A 14,897-nucleotide genomic window follows, 5' to 3' on the forward strand; every position below is an offset into this window, starting at 1 on the left:
AGAGTACCACTATCACAAGCTAGACCCTAAGACATGAGCTTTTACTGCCCACCTGCCTGGGCTCACCAACCTCTGGTCCAAAGTTTTCTTACACTCTTCTTTCCAGTTTCTCTCAGCCAAAAGACCCTCCAGGCATAATATCCTGCAAAACTGAAACTCACTGATTTCGTTACACCACTTCTGAAGGCACAGAAATACAGAACTAAATTTAACGGCAAAGAAAGAAGTATAATTAATGGTATATTACTTGTGTTGAATCAGATTTTCCCTAAAGATATGCAACTTTCCAGAAGAGAAAAATAATTCTGCTCATTTCCTTTGATAGGGCTAGAGCTTAAACTGTAGCAAGGGAGCAGAGAAAGGAGTCTAAAATGTTCAGTCCAGGCCAATTGAAATGATAGTTCTTGAAACATTTTCTTCCTCATCTTCCCTTAACTCCAAAATCAAAATATCATCCTCCCCATTTTCATTTATTTTCCAGAATCCAAGAACAATATTTTTTCAACCTCAGAACCTAGTAAGTATATATGAAAAATACATTCCTGTGTATCCTATGTTTTAGTTTTAAGCAGAGTCATTCCAAAGGTCAGTATTAGAACCTTTAGTAACACTGTCCTAGTCTACAAATAAATTGGGATAATAAACATATATAACAGAAAATTTTAACGCAGTCATAAAAACAGGCACTTGCCTGTGAACAGTGCCTAGGATAGCTGGACAGATGGGAAGCAGACGGGTAATCCCAAAGGGGCAAAATGACCTGGCCTCAAACATATGGAGAAGATCCTGGATTAACTTCAGTGGCCACTTCCTGCTGTCTCTTTCAGGCACGTATATCAAACAATCAAAGACGATACAGTTCAATGTATCAAATACCTGCTCTAGGGAAAAACAAGGAGAGGCAAATAGAGTGATATGAAGAACAAGAGATAGCAGCCACTCAGAGAAGAACAGACATGAAAATAATATGATGGGAGACAGTAAGACATCCACGTTAAAAATTCCAGAGTTAGGTGGGTATTTCTGAAGTGCTTACAGGCAGCAACAACATAGAGCATACTCTAAAAACCTGTCATGATTTAGGATTTTGAATCCTAGCGGAACTGAAGGAATACCGAAATAGGAAGTGGAAACTCTAAGTTCAGTTACTGGCTTTATTATATTACTGGCCATGTTGCCTTCTCAATCTCTCTGAGCTTTGGTTTCTTCACATGTAAAATAAAGGCAGAGATTAAATAATGGTCCTTCTAACAACTTATAATGATTTTTAAAACTGTGTTCCTATCTCGTACGAGCATTAAGAGAATTACAGCGTCCGTGCTGGTAACGCCCTATCAAAACAAAAATGTAAGATACTAAGTTTATCCTGGAAAATAGCAATATTAGGTTTTTAAGTAGAATTCTGAGTTTTCTTAAGAACATGGAACATTTTGTACTACTGCCAAATGTACAATATATAGTAATCTATATATTTAGAATTTAGAAATTCTAAATGCTTCATTTTCTTCTCCACAGTAATGAGACCTAACACCAGATATGTGTAATACAGACATTCGCATAAATATATGTATGCATATATATGTTTGTTCTAAAAGTTCTCGAAGTGTTCCCTGGTTGTCTCCTTCTGCCCACTGTTTTATAACACATCACCTTCACGGATGCATGAGCCAGGAAGACATAAAAGCATACAGATGGGGGCGCCTGTGCGGCTCACTTGTTAGGCGTCTGCCTTCATCTCAGGTCATGATCCTGGGGTCCTAGGATCAAGCCCCGCATTAGGATCCCTGCTTGCCGGGAAGCCTGCTGCTCCTCCCACTCTCCCCGCTGTGTTCCCTCTCTCACTGTGTCTTTCTCTGTCAAATAAATAAAACCTTTAAAAATATATACTTAAAAAATAAAGCATACAGAAATCCGGAGTCTACGTTGCAACTTACTGTAACTTTTAAGTAAAACTTTAGAAAGGACAAGAGGCCAGAATGTTAGGATCAAAACAGAACACACTGGTAATCTAGATGCATGTGCAGTTAAAAATACCCAATGTCATCCCTTCTCATCCATACTATCAATAAGATTTTTAACCATAATTCATTAAATATTTACTTAGTAACCATTATGTTGGAATTGCCAGATGTACACTTAAAAGCAATAACATAAGTGGTTCCTGACTTCAGGAACCAGCAGTAGACATCTGAATGAACTAACCACACAAGTGTAAAATTGTGTAGTTCATGTTAGGGTTATATTTGTAAAAATTCAAAAGTTCAGGAAAAAGAACATATTATTCATTAGTTTTTTTCTTTCAAGGTCCCAAATAAAAATCATTTTTAATTTCCCTTGATACTAAAGATAAAACTCTCTGACACTGAAGTTTTAAAAGAACATTCAAACCAGTAACGCTGTCCTATAAAATCTAAGCTAAGAAACTGCTTTGTAAATGTTTTCAAAAGCCTAATACATAAAGCGGACCTGAATTTATACACAGAGCCTAATACGACTGACTGATCTCACACACTGAAGCACTCTAAATGGATATAAATAACACTTGTCATTTGTGAAAGAAAAATCTCATCCTCATATATCCCCAAATTCATCGGAAACATACGTACATACTTCTGACTTCTACCTGAATAACATTACTATTATGTCACACAGAAGACCTGCTGGTTTCTTTATCTCACATATTAACCACGTTTTTAATGCTCACTAATGGGATTTCTCTCTCTCTCACTTGAGCAATTTTTTTTACCACTGGAAACACGTACTGGTAACTCTACAGTGCTAAATTTCACATTCCCATCATTACTTTATTAAAAGCTTCATTTTATGAATAAAAACAATAATCTTGGGGCACCTGGGTGGTTCAGTGGGTTAGAGCCTCTGCCTTCGGCTCGGGTTGTGATCCCGGGGTCCTGGGACCGGTCCCGCATCAGGCTCTCTGCTCGGCAGGGGTCCTGCTTCCCCCTCTCCCTCTGCCTGCCTCTCTGCCTACTTGTGATCTCTTTCTCTCTGTCAAATAAATAAATAAAACCTTTAAAAGAAAAACAACACAATAATCTTCCTAAACATCTTCATTTCCATTAAATAGCATGCAGTATTCTGAAATTTTTGGTGCTAATTTTTGTAAAGTTTTAATCATTAGAGTTCCTGCATATCCCCATATAATGGAGCAGCAGGGAATACAAATTTGAATTGGCGTTCAGAAACCAGAAGATCAGGTAGGCTAATGCTCTGTCTACATGTTTAGTTTCAACACTGGACTCATACCACATTGTACATAGCTGAATTCCTCACTCAACAAAACGATGGATTCTTGCACATTATGAGTCACTCATGAATACTCAAAATCACGAATGTCAACAGTCTAGGATACTCTATGTTAATAAATCAAGTACAGTATGGGCTAAAAGCCTTAATTCCAAAATAGAAAAATTATGCATGATAGTAAGGTATAAAAGTAATAACTTTAATACAGTAAAATACTTCAGTGCATACAAACCTTTAAAGCCATCAGGATATACATCAGAGAGAAATTTAGTGTTGATGTCTCCTTCTATAAAGCGTGAGTTGATTATCACCTCTCGGAGTAATGCAATATTATGTGTAACACCTAAAAATAAAACGGTATCAGAATCGGATTAGAGAACAAGTCAGTTAAAAGTCTCTTCCCATCTATAGCAATTTATCATTTGTGTCTTATGACCAAGCAAAAACCAGACAAGACTATTCATCTCCTTGACTTCAGGTAACAACAAAAAATGTCTGAAGCTATGGTAGCAATAAAACACCAAAAGCAAACTTCAGAAGTTTATGCTGCCAAGTCAATTCAGGAGGGAAATTAATGTCTTTTCAGTAAACAGTGAAAAAATTGAAACAACTAGATATGCATATGGGGAAAAAAGAAAAACCCTAACTCAGACCATATACCAAAATTAACTCAAACTGACCACCAATCAAATGTAAAACCTAAAACTGTAAGACTTACAGAAAAATACAGGAGAAAATTCTGATTATCTTGAGGTAGGCAACTGATTCTTGGGTAGTACACAAAAACCATGAGCCACAAAAAAAGAAAGTATATTTTATCAAAAGTTGAAGAAGTCTGCTTCAAGGAATACAGTTAAGCAAATGAAATGGCAAGCCACAGACTGACAGAAAATGTTCAAAACACAAACATCAGACAAAAAGCTTGCATCTGGAATATATAAAAATGTTTAAAATATCGTAAGATGACAGGGATAACAATGGGGAAAGGATCTGAAGGGACATTTCACAAAAGAAGATACACAAATGAAAAGTTGTCGCACATCACCATCATCAAAGAAATACAATGAGATGTCCCAAACACCAAATTTAAGTGGCTACAAGACAGAAATAGCGTATGTGTCAGTGAGGATGTGGGACAACAGAAGTGTCACACACTGTGGTGGGGATATAAACGGCACAAATACTTTGGAACTGTTGGGAAGTTCTTAGAAAGTTAAACACATACTCACACATATGATTCAGACTAGTACCTCCTGAATATTTGCCCAAGGTAATAAAAATATATATCTATACAAACAGTTACACACAAGATTATTAGCTTCATTTACAATTGTCAAAACTGGAAACCGTCTAAATGTCTGTCACTAGATGAATGAATTAGCAAAATGTGATTTATCCATTCAATGGAATTCTATTTAGCAATAAAAGGAAATGAATTACTAAAATTCGCAAGGATGAGGGCGCCTTTTGTGGCTCAGTGGGTTAAGCCTCGCCTTCAGCTCAGGTCATGATCTCAGGGTCCTGGGATCGAGCTCCCCATCAGGCTCTCAGCTCAGCAGGGAGCCTGCTTCCCCACCCCCCAATGCCACTCTGTATAATTGTGATCTGTCAATTAAATAAATAAAATCTTTTTAAAAAGTTTTATAAAATACACAAACTAATTATGCTGAATTTAACAAGGCTACTGTAGGAGTCTGTTAATGTAAAATTTCAGAAAAGGTCTCAACAACCTACAGTGACAGAAAGCACATCACCTGGTTGCACTGGGACAGGGATAGAAAGACGGTGGATTGAAAAGGCAATGAAGAAACTTCTGGAGGTGATAGAAATATTCAGTAGCTTGACTGTGGTGATGGCTTCACAGGTGGACACATGTCAAAACTCATTAATCTGACCACACTACATTAGAGAAGTCCACTATGTCAAGTATACTTCCGTCCGCAGTAGAAGAGGAGAAAGAGAGAAAGAAAAGAAAGGGGAGGGAAAGGGAGAGAAGCTTGTGATCCAACAGGAAACTCAAACACTGAGCCTAGTACACAAGGAGTCCTACAAAGTTCAGTTGGTTGTGGTAGCTGTGGTAACTGTGGTAAGTTGTGGTAACTGCCACAAGAAGCATTCGAAGGGCATCGGGGAAGTTCTGTGAGACAGAAGGACTTCAGGAAGGGAGTATCTGATTTTGGTCACACACATTACAAAGATGTAAAGAGGAATAAAAAGGGAGGATGGATCTTGTCAAACCCAGGGGAAGCAGGAATTCGCTCAGGCTTCCACAAGAGGAGCAGGACTGGAGCGTGAGGTTTGCTAATTCCTTCCACCCTCTCCACCCCACTTCCTTACCATCCTCATCTGCACGGTTCTGCTGCAAAACCAACCTCGAAAGCCCGATTCTCATCTTTCTATTCAATCTAACAGAGTGCTCACTTTCATGAAAATAATTCCAAAGGAAGCAAAGAATCAGGCCATCAAGCCCATGCACCAGATCTACCCCTGACCTTGGGTAAGCTACTTCGCCTCTCAAAGATTCAGTTTCCTCATCTGTAAAATGCTGGTCACAACAGAAGCTATCTGGCTTTATCATCATGAGGTCTGAAGGACATGATGCTTGAGGCACTACCAGCCGCCGGCGCTGGCACATTAATGTTGAGCTCGTTGTCATCCTGTCATGCGGACGGCCACAGCGCAGAAGAGAACGTGCAGGACAGACACATCCCACGGCAGCCCCGCCGCACCCAGAGCCTCTGCGACGACCTCCCTCCCAAACTTCCGGTTTCACACCCGGCATGGGTCCCATTCCTCCAAGTTTACAACTCTTTATTGACAGGACACCGCCATCCTAATAAGCAGCAGTCAGAAAATTCAGCCTGCAAACCCCCCCCCCATGTTTAGAAATCAAGTGTTTCTGGAATACAGCAGTGTTCACAGCCGACGTTATGCGCCACAAGAGTCAAGCAGTTATAACAGCGACCGTGTGACCCACAAAGTCGAAGCTGTTAACTAACTGTCTGGCCGTTCCTGCAAAAGGGTTGCTCCCATTTGCTATAAGGTTTTTAGCAATGTCAATACTCTGAGCGAATTAATTATTACCTATCAACACTGACTCTGTGGCTACTGCCCATATGCAATGAGGCATCACAGGGAAGACAGTGTGAGCCAACACTGAGCAACAGTATGGCGCCCGCTTTGGGGAACTTTCCGTAACGAGTCACAGAATAAGAAAATGGCAAGCAGAAAAAGAGATTTAAAGGTAAGAACATCATGATTCAGAGAGACTGAATCATTTATCTCAAGTTTAATAAAACAGAAATTACAACAGCAGTATATGTTGAAAACTATGGCAGCCCGTGGGGTTCCCCTAAAAGGTCCTCTTCATTTTTTCCACAGTAACAGAGCCTTAGGAGAACAAAAGGACCCCATCTGTCTTACAGCTGGACCTGACAAACTAATTCCTAGAGGAGGGGCGGAAAGGTAGAGCAAAGCATCCAATTCCAGCCCTGCTTACTTGAAAAGAATTGCTTGGGCTTCCTTTCCTGCCTTCTCCTACGGGCTTCCTGATACAGCAACGCCACTCTGGAAATGAAGGTGAAACACAAGAACACAACAGGGGTGTGGAGGGGGCAGGGGTGTATCTCCTGGAATGATTACAGAACACAAACCTGCCCCCTCAGCACAGACCAGCCCAGAAAGTTAAATAAGAAGTAAATAATTTTCGGGGTGCCGGAGTGGCTCCGGCAGTTAAGCATCTGACTCTTAATTTCGGCCCAGGTCGTATCTCAGGGTTGTGAGATGGAGCCCCATGTTGGACCCACCTTGAGATTCTCTCTCCCTCTCTCACTGCCCCCTCACCCCCCTCAAAAAAAAAGTAAATAATTTTCTATCTTATTTATACCACTGTATTTAAAAATCTTTGTTACAGCACGTTAACCTGAATCTAATATATACATATGGGGGGAGAAGGGCACACCTTTCAATTTGATTTCCTCTCTCTGAGCCAACCAACTTAATACATCCAACTAGGCATTGCTCTAGGCATCTCTGCACGCTAGACCATGCAGGCTAGCAACCATGTGCAAAACTGAGTATCTCCATTCCTGCCTCAGGATACCCTATGACTAAAAGTTCTAAAAAAAAAACAACCTGGTGGGTTAAGCCTCTGCCTTTGGCTCAGGTCATGATCTCAGGGTCCTGGGATTGAGCCCCGCATTGGGCACTCTGCTCAGTGGGGAGCCTGCTTCCCCCTCTCTCTCTCTGCCTGCCTCTCTGCCTACTAGAGATCTCTGTCAAATAAATAAATAAAATCTTAAAAAAAAAAGTCTGTAATTTACTCAAACTGCCTCAAAACATTTAGAGAAAGTTCCAAATTAAAATATTAATGCCCCTCCCATAGCTAAACCTTCATGGAAGAAGTTATTAGCTACAGACAACGATCTAGTAAGTACCATTCACAGGACACGCCCTGGACAAAGGCGCAGTTATCCCAGCCTTGCTCCGTGGGTAATGACTTAGACAGTTTTTGACAACTAACAGTCAGAAGTCTGTTGTGATTATGCATATTTTTATGAGGAAAGTATTGGAAGGTATAAAAAACTTCTGATGACACAAATATAACTAACAAATCATTGCAAAAATGTGACATCTGCCTATATTACAGGTGATATTTGGGTAAATGAAAATGATGTGCTAGGTGTGCTTAGAAAGACGAACTCAGTAAGCAAAAATTTAAAATAAAAGACTCCTATGAAAGGGAATGGAATCCTTTTGCTGTATGTTTTACAAACAGACAAAACTAAAGCACTTTTGAAGAAGAAAAAGGTACGGCTCACCAGAGAGATTTCTATGCACTGGCAACAACAGATGTGGCCTTCCAGGAAGAGGAAAGTAGGAGAGACTTAAGGCAAATCTTCCTGGCTGGGAGACGAAATAGAGAAAGACACAGGAGGACACAAAAGCAGGTAATAAATATCAAGAAGAAACTTAAAATACTTAAGAATTCTCACTGTTGTTAGGGCGCCCGCATGGCTCAGTCAGTGGACTGCAGGACTCTCGGTTTCGGCTCAGGTCAGCTCAGGGTCCTGGGACGGAGCCCTACAGAGGCTGCCCGCTCAGGCCTCCGAGTCTGCATGAGGTTCTCTCCCTCTCCCTCCCTTCTGCCCTTGCCCTGCTCTCGAGTGCACACATAGGTGCTTGTTCTCTCTCTAAAATAAATAAAATCTAAAAAAAAAAAAAAAAAAAAGAATTCTTACTGTTGTCCAAAGCAAATGGAAAGCACCAGGTATTTCTGTGGGGAGAACTGAAGGAAGTACACGATGGCCAAGAGCGTGAGCAAAGGAAAGAGGGTGTATGTGGAAGCGCAACAGCGCCGAGCCGGCCGAACAGCCGTGCAACGCTTCTACGTCTCTTAAGGGCAACCAGAACGGGTGAAGCAGGGCAGGTACAACCAGGTCTGAGCGCCGGGAATCATGCAGGCCGCTACTGGGAAGGGCACGGGGGAGGGGTGGGGAGTGAGGATGGGAAAAACCATTAGCGGACAACCGCAGGAGACTTGCTGAAAACCGGCAAGGCCCCCCATCCCCCCCGCCACACCCTCGGCACCCGGCAAGGGTGGAAGCAACACCGACAGAGAAGAGCAACTGGGTCTGAAAGAGATTGAGCAGGCTGAGAGGGCGTGGCGACGCAGCGGATAAAGAATGAGGGAGACGGGGTGCCTGGCACATGTGACCCCCGATCTCAGAGTTTCAAGCACGAGCCCCATGTTGGAAGTAGAGAGATTGCTTAAAAACAGAATCTTGTGCGACGCCTCGGTGGCTCTGATGGTTAAGCATCTGCCTTCAACTTGTGATCCCACGGTGCTGGGATCGAGTCCCGCATCAGGATCCTTGCTCAATGGGGAGCCTGCTTCTCCCTCTGCCTCTGCCTGCTTGTGCTCTCTCTCTCATTCTCTCTCTCTCTCATAAATAAATAAAATCATTTTAAAAAATAATAAGATAAAATCTTGTATTTAAAAAAAAAAATGAATGGGAGTGATGAGTCACTTCTGGCTCTAGCGTGCTACACGATAGAAACCACCACTTCATAGAAAAGAAACAAGTTGAGAGGAAAACATCGGATTCACTGTGGACAAGTTAAACTGGAGAAGCTTGGGAGAGGAGACTGATGGTGTCCAAGGGTTCAGAGATCAGAAGAGAAGGCCAATTAGGATGCAGAGCCACCCGGAAAACAAAGAAGACAAAGCCAGCAGTGTGTAACTTACTCCTGCACCATAACTGAAGTTTTGGAAAAAAATATGATATTAAAGAAGGAGCTGGAAAGGATGAAAATTAGAAGATCAGGGTGCAGCTGGATTTTATTTCCCAAAAAAAGTGTTCTTATGTGCAAATTAAAATTTCAGAATGTTTCCATTTGTTAGTTTATGTGTAAATAGTAATTAACATAGAAGGGCAATGCAAACTCCCAGGCTTTTTGACCTTCAGTTAAATAAAAAATAATACTGCTTGGACTCATATTTTGTATCTGACTTTACAAGCTCTCCTGTGACAGCCTAGTGACAGTATAAATTTTCTTGCTCCTCTGTGAGGTCGATGCCAAAGTAGCTGGCATCAGACTGTCTTCAGGAAACCCCAACATGGATTTCAGAAATAATGATGATCTGAACAATAAGATTGCTTTCTGACACCCAGGGATCAATTTGTGACTGAAGACATCAAAAAATTAAAATGTATGCGGTTTTCCAGGATAAATGGTACGTTGCACTTTTATTCCACATTCAAAGTTGAAAAATAAGTGATTTTTGAAAACATTAAGTCAAAGTTATTATAAGCAAATATTAATTTACATTTTGGATATCAAAGAGCAGAGCCATTCAAGCACACAAATGAAGCCCAGACTTTCAAAAATCTTTCTACTTGAATAGTAAATAGAGCATGAAAACAGACTTTTATCTTGCTAAAAGAGGCTTCAGGAATAAAATTACTACACAAAAGCACTTTCTCTTTAAATGTTCTCTGAATAAAATATTACCGATTACTATGCAAAACCCACTCATTATCTGTTTCTCTTTCCGAAGGACAAGAAGATGAAACAGTGGCTAATGGCAGACAACCAAAATCTAGGTGCCTCCACTGACTCCAAAGACTACTGTACAGTAATTAGTTCTAAAGCCAAATGGGGGACTAATCAAAAAACTGTTTTCTTTTCCTAAAAGCTCAAGAGAGCAGATAGATGGGGAAAAAATCATGGAACTGTTAAGAGACAGCCCACACATCTGAAAGTTATCATTTGTACGGAGCTTACTTTCTTTCCTTGTCCCAGGAAAGACAGTACTCTTTAAACCGATCCTTGTTCAAACATGAAGTCGGTCACAGAGGTACTCTGAGACACAGTTTATAACTTCAACGGTATTATTAATCACATACTCATAAAAATTATGGCTCTGAGTTTTAGACAGGGAATTCAAAATGACCCCTGCCAAAGTTCACAGGGTCCCATCTGTATGGGAAATCACGACCAGGCCAACAGAAGAGAGGACCCCGAGGAGCCGCTTTCTCCCGACTGCCTGCTGTTTCCAAAACACTGGCCAGACATTAGCTGCACACAGGGCCAGGATCAAACGGAGGCCAAAAGCCACTGCTTATTTCATGGGGACTCAGAAATTAACTTTAACCAAATTACATTTCTGCTCTCAAGATTTTTTATGTTAACAAAAGCTCACAATCAACTTAGGAGAAAAAATATTATTTGAACAACTAAGTGGTTAGCCAACAAGACAGCAAGCTGTCCATCCTTTCCTGTCCTCTACAAAACAATTTCTTCAAGCCCTCTAGCCGTTAGAATTCATCAGATGAATCATACAGAATCACAAACGCATCTGTGTGAAATTCCTTAGCTTTGTGGGGAGGGGGCACATGCTCCTCTTCATCTATCTTTTTAACTTTTTAAAAAAATATAATTGCAGAATATAAAAAAATTCACAAAAATAGTATGAAGTATTACTGTATATCCTTCACCCAGATTCACCAATTGCAACATCTGTTAACACATTTGTTTTATCATTCATTTTTTCCCTCTTTACACACACACACACGCATGCACGCACGCACGTACACTTCTTTTCCCTAAACATGTGGGGAGAAGTCAAAAACAGGATGTACTTTACCTCTAGGTACTTCAGTATTTCCTAAAACCAAGGTAAGTCTCTCATGTAATCACAGTACAATGACCAGATCTGAAAATTAACATTGATAACAGTATCATTATCTAATCTGCAAACCTTACTCAAATTTCAGTAACTGTCTCATTTATGACCTTTACTACAAAACACAGACTTTTTTTTTCCTGGTTCAGGAACTAATCCTGCGTTTAGTGTCACGTATCCTTGGTTTCCTTTGATCTAGATAAGGTTGATCCACTTTTGTATTTCTTGACCTTGACACTTCTGAAGAGTGCAATCCCTTTATTTCACACACTGTCTTCCAATTTGGTCTGTCTGCTGCTTCTTCATGATTATATCCAAGTTATACATTTTGGGGAGAACATCACAGAAACGATGTGCTATTTTCAGTGCATCATAACCTCAAGAGGCACGTGATGTTGCTATATCCCATGACCAGTGATACTAATTGTGACCATTTGGGTAAAATGCTAGGTCTGTACATTTTTAAGATATTTTATTTCCCACTATAATTAATTAGTATCTCCTGTGGATATACTATAAAACTATGCAAATACCTGTTGCTCATATTTTCACCCACTAATTTTACCATCTGTCATTGATGATTCTTACCTAAATAATTTGGCACAAGTAGGTATTTTTCTACACTAATTAAAAATCTAGTGTAGAAAAGAACTGTGCCTCTTCTTCCCACTTTTAGCTTTCTTACCTATTTATGCCAGTATGACAATGGGCTTTAACCCATTGGTAACATTATTTATTTTGTTACTGAAGTTTTGCCAGACGGGCCAGTGGGAACCCCTGAGAGCTGGCTCCTGTGTCTTTCTGACATATCATCATCGTTGAGCACTTGATTGCTTTCTCATACAAGATGCTTCAGGCTCATCGTAACACTCCTCCAGAAATCAGCCATTTTACCATGGAGCGCTGGTTCCATTTATGAGACAATGGTATTGGAAAGAAAGGATCTGGGTTCTTGGCATGCTCATTGCTATGGGTGTCAATGCTTCCATGACCTCTCTGTGGTTCTCAGTCGAGGGTGATTTGCCCCCCTCCCTCATAACATATGGCAATGTCTGGAAATACCTGGCTGTCACAACTGAGGGGACGCTACTGTCATTTAATGAGTACAGGCCAAGGTGGTGATGAACACCCTATAGTGTGAAGGACAGCCCCCCGACAACAACAAACTGTCTACCCCAAAATGTCAGTAATACTAAAGAAACCCTGAGCTCCAGAATATGTGTATATACGTACACACAAACACACAGACACACACTAACATATCTGTACTCTTACATTCCAGTCTATGTTACAAACCACGAGTTTACACGGATACCCCCAGTTTCAACTCAACACTGCAGGACTCACTGTATCCTCATCCATTTCCACATCTTTAACTTCTTTCTCGGAGAGTGAGAAATGTCATCTTATCCAAAATCCATGTATTTATTTCCTCAATCCCAGAACATACATAAACTGGCTTCAGAACTGCTAACCCATGAACTAGGACATGCAAACCTATTAACCAGAGTTTAATGTTTGTTTGTTATGCTGTATTTAGCTGGAGAGTATCCAGTCAAAATATAGCTAACAGTTATTTAAGGCTAGATTTTTTTTCCTCTCCCTCCTCCCCACCCAATCACCATGATTATTCATACAGTATATCCATTTGTTTGGTTGTACTCCATTTTGAATTTCTTCCCCAGAACCTTAATAGTTTTATTTTGAAATATTGTCAGAATTCTACAAGTGAAATCAAGTAACATTCCATGTTACTTCATTTCCTTTTCGCCAAACATTTCTACCTGCTCCTCCCTCCACACCTGTAAGCACACCATCTTACTCATTCTGCTCTTGTGCCTGTAGGTTTCCAGAAATGAGCACATACACATATATATTTCACTTCCCAGTCATCCACCATTATCTATTCTTTTTCCTTTAATACAAGAAACGCCACTTTTTAGCTTAGTAGATGGCTCCCTTGAACATCTATGACATTTCCCAAGTTCCCAGAAGCTACGTACGACCATGTGATTATACGCTAATAGAATGGGAACAAAAATAAAGGTACTTTCTAGGTTATACCTTGAAAAAAAAAATGGGTGTGAACTCTCCCTGCCACCTTCTTGCTGAGGCCGGATGACGGGCATAAAAGCAGCCACTCTGGGGGCCCCAAGTGAAAACCATCTGCTGTGAATCTAAGCCCTTGACAATCTCCTTTTGAGATTATGACATGGCAGAGAAATTAAATTGGATCTTTCCTAGGTCACTGTATTTTTTACTGTTACAACTGCTTAGATTGCGGCCTAACAATGAAGGTCCTCAGGTAAGAAGAGGACAGAGCATCCCAGGACATGAAAACCTCACTTCTCCAGCAACCCTCACATACGTCCTTGAGATCCACAGCCATTTCTAGAACATTACCTCTTCTAATCCTTGGAGAAACTTCTTTTTCCTTGAGGTTTATTTTATCTAGTCAAAAAATCTTCTCCAACTCCCTGTCATCTACCAACATCCTCGTCAAAACCCAGTATTTGCTGCAGACTTTACGTCACCGGACTCATGACCGTCCTTCAGATCCTAACTCCTGTCGCCTTAGGAGGACGACCCAGGCAACATCGTCACTGCTCATCTTCTAGGATCTCATTGCAAATAATCTATTCTCTCACTATAGCCACGGAGTCCCAGAGTCACACCCTGAAATCATCTAAGGTTCGCTAACTACACCATATTCAAAATCACCAATTCAAACTAAATTGCTTGTTCTGGCTCCAACCCCCATCTCTCCAGCTCATCCCCCAAGTGCCTTGACCAGACCAATAAGGAAACCTCCAATCTAGAATGTGAGACATTCTGCAAGTCGGCTACCCGGGGCTCTACTGGAGAGTTTTTGATATGAAATCCAAAAAGGAAAAGAGCAAGATAATAACGAGACGTGAGTAAAAGCAATGTGTAAACTCCAACTGGATTGTAGGTGGAATTAAAAAAAGATTTTTTAAAGAAAACAGTTCTTTGCAGAACAGGGGAAACTGGAGTACGGACAGAACATGAGCTGATACTAGGAGACGCCTGTGAATTTTCTTGAGTGTGATAACAATGTTGTGATTTTGGAAATCACAGGAAAATGATCTTACTCTTCAGATCCATACTGAAATATTTAGGAGTCATGTATCATGACATCTGCAATTTCCCTTCTAAACAGCTGAGGAGAAACATGAGGAGGGAAGGGAAGGAGGACGTGCAAAGAGGAGGAGAAAGGAGAAGCAAAGAAAGGGAGAGCCGGAGAGCCGGAGCGGACAAAAGATGTGAGAATACTTAGCAATCTAGGCGAAGAGCATACAGGTGTGCAATGTACTGTTCATTCAACTTGAAAATACCTAAAATAGGGGCTCCTGGGTGGCTCAGTGGGTTAAGCCTCTACCTTTGGCTCAGGTCATAGTGTCAGGGTCCTGGGATCGAGCCCCGC

The 14,897-nt window shown here is 40.8% G+C and overlaps 1 protein-coding gene across 2 annotated transcripts in view; it reads right to left on the reverse strand.

Annotated features, from left to right (window-relative positions):
- The window catches only part of PCCA (propionyl-CoA carboxylase subunit alpha), a 393,935-nt gene that overhangs the window by 187,114 nt on the left and 191,924 nt on the right, over window positions 1-14,897 (reverse strand). For both annotated transcript variants that reach the window (XM_045081355.1, XM_045081357.1), the window contains exon 17: window positions 3,497-3,607. In XM_045081355.1, coding sequence (XP_044937290.1) covers window positions 3,497-3,607 — 111 coding nt within the window. The remainder of the gene's footprint in view (window positions 1-3,496; window positions 3,608-14,897) is intronic.

Source organism: Mustela putorius, unplaced genomic scaffold (genome assembly GCF_011764305.1).
Source record: "Mustela putorius furo isolate JIRA1106 unplaced genomic scaffold, ASM1176430v1.1 tig00000551_pilon_pilon_pilon, whole genome shotgun sequence".
Classification (NCBI taxonomy): domain Eukaryota; kingdom Metazoa; phylum Chordata; class Mammalia; order Carnivora; family Mustelidae; genus Mustela; species Mustela putorius.